This window comes from Dermacentor andersoni, chromosome 1 (genome assembly GCF_023375885.2).
Source record: "Dermacentor andersoni chromosome 1, qqDerAnde1_hic_scaffold, whole genome shotgun sequence".
NCBI classification, from domain to species: domain Eukaryota; kingdom Metazoa; phylum Arthropoda; class Arachnida; order Ixodida; family Ixodidae; genus Dermacentor; species Dermacentor andersoni.
In genome coordinates, this window is record NC_092814.1 from 307,464,885 (window position 1) to 307,481,334 (window position 16,450).

A 16,450-nucleotide genomic window follows, 5' to 3' on the forward strand; every position below is an offset into this window, starting at 1 on the left:
CTTCTAACCGATCAGGCTATCGTCGCGAACATGCTTGCATCGGATAGCAACGGCGATGACAGCAGTGATGACGCGGTAGGGCAGACTGCCTCAACGTTGTCCTCACAGAAGGCCCAGCAGAGGATTCAGTCCCTTCGAGGCTTCGTTTTCGCATGGAACCTTCCGCTGCACTATGTGGAGCACCTGGATGTCTTGGAGAAGGATGTTGGCAAGCTTCGCGTAAAGCATGCAAGGCTGACGGCGATAGGGTTTTCTCGTGCAAGCCAGTGAGAAGTTTGTGGCGAGATGCTTGTGGCGATCTCGCCTCAGCGTTTCTCCTGGATTTCTCAAGCTGACAGGCTGCCACAGCAGTCTTCTCGAAATTTTTAAAAGGCCCCTTTTGGGGCCACCAAAGCGATGCCTCGGTGGTGCTCACATATCGCTTGCCACCCATGACCCCTCTTTGCAGTTGTTATAGCGGTGCCATTCTTTAATTCTGACAGCCACGGCTTGTTCCACACGATCGGAGCACCCAGGAACCAATTAAACGAGTGAACACAATCCACAGCCGGATGGAGGAATGTGGTGGGGAGGGACACTGGCCTGCCTGCCATTATAGTTTTTTTACATCATCTCTGCCATCCCCCTATTTTGATTTTTTCATGCAACCCGGCTATAGCAATTATAAATTTTCATGGCACTTGATAATTGTTATAAGTGGGTTCGACTGTATAGCAATAAATTCTCTGCTGAATTTTGTTCTGGATCGGACAGATGATAAATAAATCAACACATTTACACACTATTTCCATTAAGTTTGTTATACCTTTGCTTTAGACATCCACTGTAGAGCCAGCACTAAACTCAATGGTCCACAGAGCAACTATAAGCAGTAAATCATCATGCCACAAATACTTTTTTTTACTAAAGCCAGTAGTGTCAGCACATTTGCATACAAGATGCTGCAATAGGGATCCATACAACATCTAGACTTCCTTAGAATTTTTTACATTTAGGGCTGCACCAGTCCAACATTCAAGCTTTTCATGCAGCCCTGTCACCACTTTTCTTGTTGCTGTTCCAGAGTGGCTATGCTTCAATGGGAAGCATGTCATACAATATAATTAACCAAGCACATGAACACACTAAACATGACCAACCTTGAGATGCTTGTATGGTGACTATCACACTAACCTATGCAGTGAAGGAGTGTAAAAGTAAAAGAAAAAAGAAAAGTTCTGCAGCAGCACAATACAATATTTAGCTAAAAAAAAAGCATGCAGACACCTTCAAACCCCTGCACCCCGTTTTTTGTCCCTTTTTTATCTTTCAACCCTTCTTGAATGCTCAGGGTAGGGTTTCACTGCCTGGTGGCCTTTTGATCCGAGGAGAATCACTTGTACAGCACCTAATCTACCACTGCTGCAGTCCAGTCTCGTGCCTGTGGTTAGACAAAGCACGGTCCTTTCTGATCACTACGGCTCTTTGACAAGGCTGGCAACGTAGCCCTTGCTCTGCAGGAAGCCTCGGCACTTGACAAGCACTGAATAGCGGGCCACCCAGGGTGCCGACCAGCGGTGGATGTCCTCCTCTGCTACATAGCCCTTGAGTAGGCGGGCCATGCCATCATGGTCAAGCAGTACTGCAGGGAAGGGAACGGTGCAAGAGACATTGCAGTGAAGTGCACAGCAGCCACTAATGCTACTTGTTAAAGTGCTTCCCCAAAACCTTTGCAAGGCTATGGCTGTAAACACTACGACATGTTGAAGCCACTATGTCATTAGCTTTAATTTAAGAGTTCATTGGCACAACATCCATTATTGGTTAATGTCTCTATGAAACTGCTATGTTCTGTATGCACACACACACTCACACACATGCATACACACATTGAGTGACATGCACGTACATACCCATGCAAAGCACAGCACCTTACACCCTTCCGCAAAAACCACACCTTATACCCCTGACACATGGGCACTTTAAGGTCCTTTAGGTAAGGGGGCATCTACAGAAAAGGCGTTCAAGTGCAGTGACGCATGATAAAGGAGCATCTACCTCACAGCAAAGTTTCTTTGCTGAAAAGCAGATCGCGCATCTACTTTTCGAGCGGAAAGGGCGTTACTTTTGCACATGGCGTGCACAACTCATCGGTAGAAGGAAACCTGACACAAAACTATGGTGTCCCATAAGTATTTGTTTTTTACCTTGCGAAAATGTTTTAATTTTTACCGGTAATGTGATTTGTTGAACAGAGAAGATTTACTCTAGCTATACTCTCAAACGCTCGGATCACGTCGCTTGTATCACAACACAAACATAAAAAAACAGGGCAGAAATGTGGGCAGTACTATGGCAGCACCACAAGAAACAGCATGCACAGCAAAACACCGACTGTCCATAGTTGCTGGACCAATTTAAATTGATGCTAAGAATGTTTTTAAAAACTTGAAGAAAATAAATGAATTTGTGCATTATAAGTCATCAACGATAGAAAAAAAAAGTTTTTAGGTTCTACAATCGCTAAATGTAATCTACATATGCAGCTTCTTTAAAATGTTTTCTCTCTTGCTGCTCTAACAAGCAGCACAATTTTTTTTTCAGCGTTTATCTGAGGAATCACCTAAAGAAGTTAGTGCAGTGCTGTGTGGCATCGGCGCAACTCTTTTCTGCTAAGGGCCCTTCAGGGTAACAAAAGGGGTTTACTGCAAAGGACTTTACTTTGGCCCGTGTGTCAGGGGTAAAGAAAGGAAAAGAGAAATAAAGAAAAGCTTTGCATTTAATAATGAAACATGGTGTTGCAAATGCTAAAAAAATAATTTAAAAAAATGAAAAATAAGTAATAATAAGATATTATGCACACGTGTTCTGCGATTCAATGTTTGTAGAAGGGTACTCGATTTTTTTTATTTTTTTTTGAAATTGACAAAATGAGCAACTTCAATATGTTTGATGGCCTGAAGCACAGTATGAGTGCTCATTCGAGTGGCATAGCCAGAAATTTATTTCAGGGGAAGGGAGCTTCTCCACCGACAACTACCCATCCTCCCCTACCTTCACTTCTCTCTCTCTCTCTCTCTCTCTCTCGCACGCACGCACGCACACACACACACACACACACACACACACACACACACACACACACACACACACACACACACACACACACACACACACACACACACACACACACACACACACACACACACACACACACACACACACACACACACACACACACACACACACACACACACACACACACACACACACACACACACACACACACACACACACACACACACACACACACACACACACACACACACACACACACACACACACACACACACACACACACACACACACACACACACACACACACACACACACACACACACACACACACACACACACACACACACACACACACACACACACACACACACACACACACACACACACAGTAGAACCTCATTGATAAGTGCCCGTAACATATGTTTTTCCGGTGCCAATGTTTGCAATCGAGAACACAAAAAATGATCGAATAGAGTTATGCTTATCTTTTGCTGGTTCATATGTTCCTGGAAAACACGACTTTTCAGCACCAACATTCAGTACGTCACCAAACTGCGATTGTGTAACACGTTTTCCGGCCACTAGATCTCATGAAAACAAGAAAATTCGCAATACACGCGCGATCGAGAAAGTATATAGCTGCCCGCTGTGGCAGCTTCACCACAATGCTTGCCCGCCTGCCTCACGTGAAAATGCTGACGCGCACTAAGTTTCCCATTTCGGTACCACCATATCTCTGGGGTTGTCGTGGGTGGCATTCACAGCTATCATTGTCAATCCTATTGTGATAACTACCTTTGCCTATCTGTTTCACAGTACGTAGGGCCGTTGGATAAGCACCTTCACCTATCTGTATTGCAGTGCGTGGTGCGTAGTGCCACTGGTACCGTACTAACCGCTTTTAGTAGGCAATAATCCAAATGCGTCACCGTTCCCTGCTGCAGGCGGCGCGATGCAGGCATCCCGTTTCGCTTTTGCGGCATCCGGCGTCATCCACCAGCTCGATTCCGTTTCGGTTTCCCGCCGCCCTCTTAAAACACCACGTAACAGGAAAACAACAAAACGAGTCTCAGGCATCCAGAGCACCACCAGCTCGACGCGCATTGGCGTCTCGTGCCGCAACGATCCGTGCGACGCTTCAAATTACATAGGTGTCAACAATAATTGTGTCTGTCAAATTTTTTTACTTACTTCGGATGGTACGTTTTCCTGGTTAGTACATTTTGCCCCTGCGGTTTTTTTTCTAAAAATGTATGAGTGAGCTTCTACTGTGTGTGTGTGTGTGCACGCATGTGTGCGTGCGTGTGGAGGTTGTACTCCTAGCATTCTCCGGACAAGAACGCTTTAATGCGGATGCACGTTTTTCCATTGTCAAAACAACACTTAGCTTAACTTCTGACAAAAGATTTTTATTGCCAATGTGTGCAGCCACTTCGCATCAAATTATGCTATCATTCTCATGCTATTTTTAAAAATGATGACATTAAAAAAAACTAAAATTTCATTTACGAATTGATGCATTTGTATAATGTGTATCGATAATCTAGCTGGTACATGACTTGGAAAAATAAACAGGGCTAAAAACGGAGCTGAACAAAACCAAGAGCGCCCACTATCGTGTGTCTTCTTGTAGGCAGGCCAGACTTGTTGCACCCAGGTAACAGTGGAGATAACCGATTCAAGCCTGATCTTCTAGTACGGCTACATATTTTGCAAATCGCTTATCAATCAATCACGCTGTTGGCGTTCTGGGCACGCTATATTATTCTAAATGTAAAAATATGGGAGCAAAGGTTTGCACTAGAACTTTAACAGAATCATATGATGCAAGTTTCACTCACTTTCGGTGACCTGCTGTCCGACTTGTTTGAAGAGATGTTTAGAATAACTTACGATCATGGCATTGTAGGCAACACGCGAGGCATATTGTTATTTGACCCCACTCTGGAACTGATGAGTCAGACAGTCCCAAGCAGGGCTGCTTCTTGTTTAGAACCCTTTGTGAAAATTACGGCATTCGTACTTAGCAGTAAAATAAGGGCCAGTAGCTCTGACAGATTTGAAAGTGTTGTGTCTCCCGACACCCGTATATTCTGAAAATTGCCAAGATGTTTAGTTAGGATGGGTTCTCCGCAGCAAGCAGAACGTGTTACGATGGGGTAGGCGAGCCTCAGCTAGGAGATTGGCTATGACCGTCTCATGCTGAGTGATCGGGCAGTAACGAGACGCTCTCCCTATGTCTACAATTATCCGCCAACTTTGTTCCTGAAGCCTTTTATGCATGTTCCCCCCCTCCCCCCTTCATATCCATCACTCCACTCCCCTTCTTAAAATTCTTTTCCGTTAGTCACTGTCGTACTCTTTCAACATTCACCGGGTTGTTCAATGGTGCGGTGGTTCCTAACATTCCTATATTTCTGTTTCTGCGTGGACTTCAATGCCATTCACCTACCTTCCCTACCAACTGCTTGTTGTGGCAGTTTCTTAGCTTTCCTGGCCCAGCACCCCCATCCTTAATATATTTTGCTGTGCGCAAATCAGCGTCCTGTAGGTCTTTCTTTCTTGTCCTGTTTATTGCCCCATTTTGCGCAATAAAAAAGAGGGCATTGTGCGCATTCGACGCAGCGCAAATGCCCGAACGAGTTTATCACATTGCCTTTCCTCTCTGCCGCGCTTCTGCCATGTATACACACACTCTGAACCACCCCAAGACGCGGTGTGCCAGGCAGCAACAGCAGCAATAGCAGCAGCAGCAGCAGTGGGAAAGTTGAAGGAAGAGGCGAAGAAAGCGTCACATTAAAAAAAAAGGGGGGGGGGGGTTGCTTACTATGCGTTTGCGAGACAAGCAAATCGCAAGATTTTCTGACTGCTTTTCTTCCGTGCAGCATGGTCGACAAATTGGTCAAGTACCAGAAATGAGAGGCTCTTTGACGACTAGAAGGCCTGGTGGGGAGCAACAGTGCCTTCAAGTTTTATGCACACTCTCGTCCCATCTAAAGGCCCTCCTTCCATCTTTCACCGACTAGGTAAAAGCGGCGGTGGCGCATGGATGGAGGAGCTTTAGTCCCGTATTTATCTCTATGTGGAATTTTTAACACTGATTCTCCCTCAGCAATTATGGTTAACACGATCCGGAATGAGGCAGAGGCGTACCCTGAGTGGGGCCGCAATGTTCTGTGCATGGGAGAGGGAATTGCCCCCATAACACCCCCCCCCCCCCCCTTTGTACCACCACTAGCTGTATGAAACTTGGACGGGTAATCGTGGATTTTCGGGGCAACCATGGAAGTGGCTCCACACTGCCCCCCGCTGTCGGCTAGGTGGCAAGCAAGTCTCCAGTGGTATTTACCCAGAGAAGCTAAAGGTTGCAAGAGTAGTGCTGATCTACAAAAATGGCGACCATAATGATCCTAGTAGTTATAAGCTAATCTCAGCGCATAGTGCAATTTATAGCTTGTTCGAGAAAGTAGCAGCTCTACAGTTAAAAAAATTTCTAAGTGTTCATAATGTAATACGGCCACAGCAGCATGGATTTGTATGCAACACATCAAGTGCCATGGCTGTAACAGCTCTCTCCGAGTATATCCATTCCACACTCAATCAGAGCAGCCGTGCTGTTGTGGTGTTCCTTAATATAAAAAAAAAGCTTTCGACACTGCTTGCCACTTTATACTGCTGAACATATTAGAGTACTATGAGGTTTCTGATAGTGTCCATAAGTTTTCTCCAGTTATTTGTCTTCATGCAAGCAAAAAATAGTATTTAGAACCATCCATATTGTATATGGTCTTGTGACATGCGGAGTACCGTAGGGATCAGTTTTGGGACCTATATTGTTTAAAATTTTTATCAATGACTGGCCTGAAGCTCTTCAATACTCTGAAATTTTAATGTGTGCAGATGATACTGCAATGTTGTTCACAGGTAATTAACTCACACATTTGCAAGATGAAACAACTCAAGAATTAACGAATATGATACCTTGATTCTCTCATTATCAGCTGTGTTTATATATAACAAAACAAAATATGTTAACTTTCATTAGCGCATCAACTACGCTTTTCAATCCTGCAGAAAGGGCGCTTCAACATGCCCACTCGGCGAGAGACATCGACAAGGTGAGGCCGGAGCGGCCTGAGCTGGGCTTCGTCATGTGGCTTTTGAAGACAGCAAGGAGAAACCCAAATGAAATCGAGCTGGTGGGCAACACCAAAATACAATGCCATCAGAGTGAAACATGATGCGCACACACTGTTATCGCCTATAAAAAGCGTGCAGTACACTTCTAGTGGCACTATGCTGCACGCGCAGACAAACAGTTAGATAAATGAAGGAAGTTATCGCAATATGGTTGGCAGCGACAGCTATGGATTCAATGTGCAACAACCTGTGAGGTTTGCTAGTACTGTTAGTGTAAAGTGAGATTTTTGAAGACGGCAAGGAGAAACCCAAATGAAATCGAGCTGGTGGGAAACACCAAAATACAATGCCATCAGAGTGAAACATGATGCGCACACACTGTTATCGCCTATTAAAAGCGTGCAGTACGCTTCTAGTGGTACTATGCTGCACGTGCAGACAAACAGCTAGATAAATGAAGGTAGTTATCGCAATATGGTTGGCAGCGACAGCTATGGATTCAATGTGCAACAACCTGTTGAGGTTTGCTAGTACTGTTAGTGTAAAGTGAGGTTTTTGAAGACGGCAAGGAGAAACCCAAATGAAATCGAGCTGGCGGGCAACACCAAAATACAATGCCATCAGAGGGAAACATGATGCGCCCACACTGTTAGCACCTATTAAAAGCGTGCAATACGCTTCTAGTGGAACTATGCCGCACGCGCAGACAAACAGCTGGATAAATTAAGGTAGTTATCGCAATATGGTTGGTAGCGACAGCTATGGATTCAATGTGCAACAACCTGTGAGGTTTGCTAGTACTGTTAGTGTAAAGTGAGGTTTTTGAAGACGGCAAGGTGAAACCCAAATGAAATCGAGCTGGTGGGCAACACCAAAATACAATGCCATCAGAGAGAAACATGATGCGCACACACTGTTATCGCCTATTAAAAGCGTGCAGTACGCTTCTAGTGGTACTATGCTGCACGTGCAGACAAACAGCTAGATAAATGAAGGTAGTTATCGCAATATGGTTGGCAGCGACAGCTATGGATTCAATGTGCAACAACCTGTTGAGGTTTGCTAGTACTGTTAGTGTAAAGTGAGGTTTTTGAAGACGGCAAGGAGAAACCCAAATGAAATCGAGCTGGCGGGCAACACCAAAATACAATGCCATCAGAGGGAAACATGATGCGCCCACACTGTTAGCACCTATTAAAAGCGTGCAATACGCTTCTAGTGGCACTATGCCGCACGCGCAGACAAACAGCTGGATAAATTAAGGTAGTTATCACAATATGGTTGGTAGCGACAGCTATGGATTCAATGTGCAACAACCTGTGAGGTTTGCTAGTACTGTTAGTGTAAAGTGAGGTTTTTGAAGACGGCAAGGTGAAACCCAAATGAAATCGAGCTGGTGGGCAACACCAAAATACAATGCCATCAGAGAGAAACATGATGCGCACACACTGTTATCGCCTATTAAAAGCGTGCAGTATGCTTCTAGTGGCACTATGCCGCACGCGCAGACAAACAGCTGGATAAATGAAGGTAGTTATCGCAATATGGTTGGCAGCGATAGCTATGGATTCAATGTGCAACAATCTGTGAGGTTTGCTAGTACTGTTAGTGTAAAGTGATTGCACACCAGCATTTTCATGTGACATGGGTGGGCTAGTACTATGGGGAAGCTGCCGTAGTGGGCGCTTACTGCCCTCGATTGCGCGTTCTTCGCGCCTTTTCTTGTTTACACAGGATCTAGTGACCGCAAACGTAAAAGGTATAAAATTTCAGTCTGGCAATGTATTGAACACTGTTGCCAAAAGATTGTGTTTTCCCGGAACATATTAAAACAGTAAAAAAAAGCTTAACTGTATAGGGCCATTTTTTGTGTCCTCGATTGCAAATGTTGGCACTGGAGAATCATATGAGAGGGGATTATATCCAACGAGGTTCTACTTATAATATTCACATATGAACATTACTACTAATATAACCTATCTTGACCACTTGCTACACAAGGTAGGAAACGTTCATTAGTTTTGTAACACCTACACTGACTATTATCCTTAACGAAACAACAAATTTTGGGAACAAATCGGGTTTCACCTGTTATTGATAAACTTGTACGGGGAGAGAAAATATAAAAATATTGAATTATTTATGAGTTTTACCCAAAAATAAAGGACTCTATAGGAATTGCTGCACGTCAAGGGGATCTCATACTATAAACTCCTACAGAACACATTGGTTAAGGCTTTGTGCTCTTTTTCCAAACACCCATGGGGTTCACAGTCTCACTTGAGGTATGTAAGCTGAGCCGGGCCAGTTTCAAAGAGGCCGAGAAGACAACAGAGATGACCTGCCTGCCACTACTTTCCTGCTGTTATGGGCAATCTTGTGTACCTAGGGCACCACTTCATGTATTATGGTTTTTTCATCCTTGCTGCACATATATTGCCCTTGACCTTTCTGGGATTGTCTATGCCACCAACTTTAGCAGTGAGCCGTGGAACTTAGCCATCCTTAGACAGGACACCGAAATGTGCAAAAGAGGTGTGCAGACAGCTTGCTTCGACAACTGGTTGTCTCATCAGCCACTGATTGTGATGACTTTTCCATGTCACTTCTAGTGTTACATTCAGTGCCTGCTGTCTCTCTGTTAACAGTATATACCTCAATTGTTCGGGAAAGTAATAGCTCTACAGTTTAAGATCAACCGCCACTGGTGTAAATTTTGTCTGTGTATAGTATATCCCTCAGTTGTGGCCTAAATAGGCTAGTCGGAAATGACTAGGGGGTACATATTACCGTGATGTGGAAATGAAGACTCAGATGAGGGAGTAGGAAAGAACACAGCGAGCGCTAATATGTACCCTCTAGACTTCAACCAACTTTCCCAGCAACATATTGTACTCAGAAGTTATTGCCTGGGTCATCTATGTCCATTGCAGTGTAAAATAAACAAAGAATAAATTTTGGGGTATTATGTGCCAAAAGTAAGATCTAATTGTAAGGGATGTTGAGGTGCAGGGCTCCAGATTAGTGTTGACCACCTGAGATTCATTAAAATGTGCCCAAATATAAGTACGCGAACGTTTCTGCATATCGCCCCCATAGGAATGCGGCCACTGCGGCCAGGATCGAACCCACGACTTTGAGCTTAGCAGTGCAACACTATAGCCGCTAAGCTACTCTAGTAGGTGTTTCTTGCAGTGTATTTGTCCCTCTAGTGTTCGTGTGTCCTTTACCAAACACAAACTAGTCCAAGATCTAAAGTTCTTCCAAAGCACGGAAAGTTTTGCACAAGTGTCACTACTTTGTCACCCGTCAACTTCCTGCGTGGCAGCTTACTGTCACTAATGTGAAGCTTTCTAGCCACTAGGATAAATCTTTCCATGCTAGCAGCCCTTGGTATGCAACAAAGTCAGCAACACACTAGTATTGTAAGAACTGAGCAGCTATGACCAGGCAACTATACAAGCACTCAACATGTTTCACTGATGCTAGTCTGAGCACTCTCTATCTTACCCTTTGGGTCACTGTGTGTCAGAAGCTGAATGTTGTTCGCCTTGGCAAATTCCTGCATCTCCTGGGGGATGACGCAGCATGAGTCGAGGTTCACCTGGTTCACGCTCGGCTTCACCTATGGATGATAACACACAAGTTTATCTGCCTGCTTGTACGAAGCTTTGTATTTTGCAAAACTTTAAAACTAGTTCTTGCAGAAAGAATTTACACAAGTGCACTAGAACAATTTTTTAAAGCAACTGCATACATTTGAAAGCTGATCTTTTAAAGATTTGCGAACACCTTGCCATACATTAGCTGCTAGCTGTGATGCAAAGCAACAATAAGTTAGCACTGAGAAAACAGTGTGTCCTGAAGATAGCAGGCTTTGCTGCACTAGATGTCATAAGTGGTCTGTGCTAAAACGGAAAAGAACAACACAAAGGCAAGATATGACAGACAGCAAACATAATTTAAGTTAAGAAATTTGGCTTGTTCATGCTTTTTTTTTGTGCAGCAGCTGATACAACTATTTAGAGTCACAGAAAAATTAATTTATCTTTTAATGCCAAAAAGTTACTAGCTGGTGCATTAAGCCCTAGACCTTACTTTAAGATTACATTTCACAACGGTTTATGTCAAATATCATTTTCATGCATGTATCGACCAATATTCAAACTCAAAAAACTCAAATGAGTGTTTTTTTTTTTTTTTTTTTTCTGGGTACATAAGCTGGGAAGAGAGGTGCACGGTATCTATAACATTCATTAAAATGTTTCGTTCTGACTTTCATACTAGGGACAGGCAATCAGAATGTGCAGGACTGTTAATTGTTAACAAAAGGGTAGGCATGAGGACTATGGTTCATTTAGGAGGAAACTGTGGGCCAGTATGGTGTCATCTAAATCTGAGGTTGCAGAGAATAACCTAATAGACATATTTTCTGTGGTGGCAATTTCTCCCTTGCCTTAAGATAGTTTTCACTAATTGGAGTTCATAATTATTTGTTATCATTCATTTGCCTCATTCAGCCTGACATTATTTACAGGTGTTTTGCATCAGATGTGCTGTGCAATCCTAATAGGATAGTAGGATGTCTGTGATCCAGAGATTCTTTGCGGCAGTGGTCAGCAAATCTGCTTCCTCGTTTGCTTGTATACCTACCTGTGTGGCTAGGTATCCAGTAGAATTAATGTCAAGACCTAGGCTTTGGCACTGAAAATATTCATGCCAGTACATTTTGCAATGAACGATGTTTCTTAATTCCCCCAGAACACACAACTTTTAAGGCAATCGAAGAATATACATATATTATTCCATGGAGTAATAAACGAATATTCTTCCTGGAAAAAAATGCCTACAAAAGGCAACCTTGACGCAGTGAAGTACCATCACGAATTCTTTTACATAAATTTGGCTGGTCGAGCAGTGTGCCAATCTTTCAGACAACTTTGTGTGGGTGGCTCGAAAACATGCAGTCACGTAGGCTGTGTAGCTGAAGCCCAGCTGAAGACTTGATAACAAAGCTAACATATTTTCAGCCGAACTGTACCCTTTTCTTCTGACACTAGCACTCACAGAAGGTCACAAATTTAGTATATCTGTCAGCTGCAGTGATTCTTCGAGTGCCTTAAAAGCTGTACGTTCTGGGGGAATTAAGGAACACAGGTTATTGAAAAATGTACTGGCATGAATATTTTCAGTGCTAAAGCCTAGGTCTTGACATTTAATTATGCTGGATACCTAGCGCCACAGGTAGGTATACAAGCAAACAAAGAAGCAGATTTGCTGACTACTGCCGCAAAGGACTTGTGGATCACAGACATCATAGTATCCTATTAGGATTGCACAGCATATCTGATACAAAATGCCTGTAAACACTGTCAGGCTGAATGAGGCAAACAAATTATAACAAACAAATAATAACGAACCCCAATTAGTGAAAACTATGTTAAGGGAATGGAGAAGTTGCCACCACAGAAAACATTTCTACGAGGTCATTCACTGTAACCTCAGATTTGGATGACACCATACTGGCCTACAGTTTCCTCCTAAATGTACCATAGTCCTCATGCCCAACCTTTTGTTAACCATTAACAAGTGTACAATGTTTTTTTTTTTTTTTTACTAGCTGCACTTCACAGAGAGCTTTAGTTTATTAAAAGGTGTTGCACACACAATGATGGGGCCCGCTGAGACCTGTTTCTAAATAATATCTTGCAAAATGTGGTAATGTAAGTAATCAGTAGCATAGATGACCTGCCTGTGACAACACCTATATAGTACAAAGCAATTTCCGAGAAATAGCCAGCGTTTTAAAAGTGACCACTGGTTCCTTTCTGTACAAAGGCTCTTGATAGATGATGTTCAAAATGCACCTGTGCAGACATGCAAACGCAGGTGGTGAACTGGATCCAGGTGTTTCAATGCAGACTTTCTTGCAGCTCAACAAGAACAAAATAATTGAAAAATATGTATAATCCAGTTGCAAATGCATGACGCAGTTATACCGTGATTTTAGTATGCAAGTTTCTGTCTGAGCCCTAAAATTTTGTGCAACCTTATAGCTTTCGCACATCTTTAGTGTTTTTTTTTCCTAGAGTACATGGCATGACTTTTTCTTTTTTTTTCCCCTTTTTGTCAAGGACATTTAAATTTCGATGTTCAAATCTCAGATTTATTTATATTTCTCTTTTCAAGTTAAATGTGGCATCATAGTGTTTTTTTGTACCTGCATGTATGTGTGTGTGTGAAACATTTAAACCAATTCTGTCTGTCCAGAACACCCTGATATTCACAGCTACCTGCAGTTGTCACTTACAAGAGTAGATGTTGCACAAGGACCAGTTGAGCTTATATCGCCTACATAAAATAAGTGTGCGATTAATTAAAACACCATGCGAATGAGTTTATTTCTACGACTGGGTGTGTCGCACTCAGGGCTCCATCTTGTGGTACACCACTTTCATGCCCATGTTAGAAAAGTCATCCCCAATTTGACTCGAAAGTAATGGTTCCCAAGAAATATAGGATGGCGAACATCCGAACCATAAATCCATGGTACACCAAGTCTGTAAGAATGCTTTAACTCCATCTTTAAAAAAAACAAAGGGTTCACAGGAAGGTGGAAACTTGAGGTGACCAACCCTAGGCAAATGTGGAAAGCCTAAGCCAAGAGCCAATGGTTCGATACGAGGGCTTGTCTTCATCAGGGCCCTAGCATTGCAAAGACTGGCTCCAAGCTGATGGTTTTCTTGGAATTGTTGAAGCTTCAATCACTTTATGTACGTCAAGTTGAAAATACAGACATGCAGTGCTGCTTCTGAACAAATAACCAATACCCTGAATCCTTTCCATTTGCAGAATAAATTATTTGCAGAGATGGATGAGGTGGCTGACTGCAGAAGAGAGAGCTAAAAATCCACGCTGATACTTATCAAGCATTCATTCCACTCCTAAAATGTCCATAAGATATTGATTCATCGTCCTTTCACACATTTTCCCCATACAGCTCGTCAAGGTGAGTAGTCAATAACTATGCCAATTATAAGGTATCCTTCCTGGGCTTTATAAAGATTAATAAAATTAATCTCCATGAGGTAACATCATATTAAATATTACAGAAGTGTATCTACAGTCAAAAGAGTCATAGTACTGGATTCACACGGACAAGAAAGACGACAGGACGTGCTCTTCTGAAATAAAACCAGTTGATAGTATAGCACATGTCCCGTCGTCTTTCTTGTTCGTGTGACTCCAGTGCTATGGCCTCATTTAATGTAGCAGACCAATTAGCCCAAAAATCTGCACTCCTCTGTATCTACAGGGCTGTGCTACAGAAATTTCAGCACTTCATAATTGAAGCTATCTGGTCTTGCAGCCTTACTTTCTATGCTGGATATTAAAAAAAAAAAAAATTATTGGGTTTTACGTGCCAAAACCACTTTCTGATTATGAGGCACGCCGTAGTGGAGGACTCCGGAAATTTTGACCACCTGGGGTTCTTTAACGTGCACCTAAATCTAAGTACACGGGTGTTTTCGCATTTCGCCCCCATCGAGATGCGGCCGCCGTGGCCGGGATTCGATCCCGCGACCTCGTGCTCAGCAGCCTAACACTATAGCCACTGAGCAACCACGGCGGGTTTTCTATGCTGGATATCAATGATTGAATAGCAAGACATATTTATGAGCATCTCTGTAGCTCAGGATAATAATTATTTCCTGCCCTTTCATCTCACATTTCTGATTTGGAACTTCTGTTAGTAATTCTATGAACTCAATACATCTAGAATATGAGTGGCGAAAATATTTGCCTGACGTTCCATGCCTCCATCAAGATCAAAGCAGCAAGATCAAATAAGTTCAATGATTACTGTTGATTTTGTACATTTTATCCCCAAAAGCTTTTGATTGGAGACAACTTGTCTATGGACCTCGCATAAGATTAGCACGATTTATTTTTTGCTTTTTGCCTTATCCTCCTCACCACAGCATGTAGATTCCTGAATTCGAAGGATTTATTCCTATTAGGTAGCATCGAAATATTCCCCAAGCTTGGCTTCGTTCCCACCACTCTGCCAGACAGTATATTTATTTCACCAAGGCTTCAGTCTATGAGGAAGCCGTCCACAAGAGCACAGTATTGTTTTCTCAACAGCATCCTTAATTTGTCTTGCTAGTATATAGAACAGGTCATGTTTATGGGTATTTCTTTAATTTCCCAGGGCTGTATCTGTGGTAACGTCTTAAATGTTATACAATTGCCAAGTTCGAGTTTCCAATAGCGTAATGTTTTAGGGAGTGCAGGTAAGTTCCGAGTGGCAGTACAGAAGATATGGTAGTCGTTACTACCTAAATTACTTCTGCAGATCTTCCAAGCCTGCTACTAATAATGAGCTGATGATACATAAATCAATGCATGACTCTGAACCAGTGGCAGCCCCAGAGATTGCTTTTGGCGAGGAAGGGGGGGGGGGGGCAAAAGCAAGCAAAACGGGGGAAAGCAAAATTTTTTCAGACAAAAAAAAAGGACGATTCAATTTTGTCTACAACCCGATGGATTTGGACAAGCAGCAGCGTTTTTCAACCCGAAATAAACAACACAACCTATTGTGACCCCAATCATTCTTATTCCTTAATTACTAAATAATGCTTCCTACATTGTGCAAACATTTCTACATTTAAAATACACTAGGAAAGCTTTGCGTAAGAACTTTGATAGTAACCCCGATAGTTTCCCTCACTTTCAGTGACTTGCTCCATGACTTGGCATCCTTCTTTGCTTAAATGAAGTTTGGATTGAACTCAAGATTATGGTTTTGTGGTTAGTCAATATACTCTTTGTGGTCCTCATCACACAACACCCATCATTATTTGATCACACTCGCGAACTGATGAGGCAGACAGTAATATAAGAGAGAGAGAATATCGGATGTCATTGTTATGCTTGATTGCCTCCATAGTTCATAGTGGAATAAAGGCTTGCAGCTCCAAGAGATTTTAAAGCATTGTATTCCGACACCTACTCCTGGCTGATGTTAACGCTCTTGTGAAGACAGCAAACATGTTTTGTTAGGATGGGCTATTTAGCTGCAAGCGACCCGTCTTACAACGGGGTAAGTGGGCCACAGGAGGCTAGCCCCCTTCCCCCTACATCTAGCATCGAGGGACCGAGCAGTTACGAGAGACACTGCTTAGCAAAACTGAAGTTTATGTACATGATGGAAATCAGAAACAGGAAGAAACGGGTAGCGACGATGGCT

At 42.8% G+C, this 16,450-nt stretch overlaps 1 protein-coding gene across 2 annotated transcripts in view; it reads right to left on the reverse strand.

Moving 5' to 3' along the window:
- Positions 1 to 876: 876 nt before the first annotated feature.
- Gclm (Glutamate-cysteine ligase modifier subunit) overlaps positions 877 to 16,450 on the reverse strand; it is a 78,176-nt gene continuing 62,602 nt past the window's right edge. For both annotated transcript variants that reach the window (XM_055063361.2, XM_050196022.3), the window contains 2 exons: positions 10,708 to 10,822; positions 877 to 1,621 (listed from right to left, as the gene is read on the reverse strand). In XM_055063361.2, coding sequence (XP_054919336.1) covers positions 1,455 to 1,621; positions 10,708 to 10,822 — 282 coding nt within the window. In that variant the 3' untranslated portion in view covers positions 877 to 1,454. The remainder of the gene's footprint in view (positions 1,622 to 10,707; positions 10,823 to 16,450) is intronic.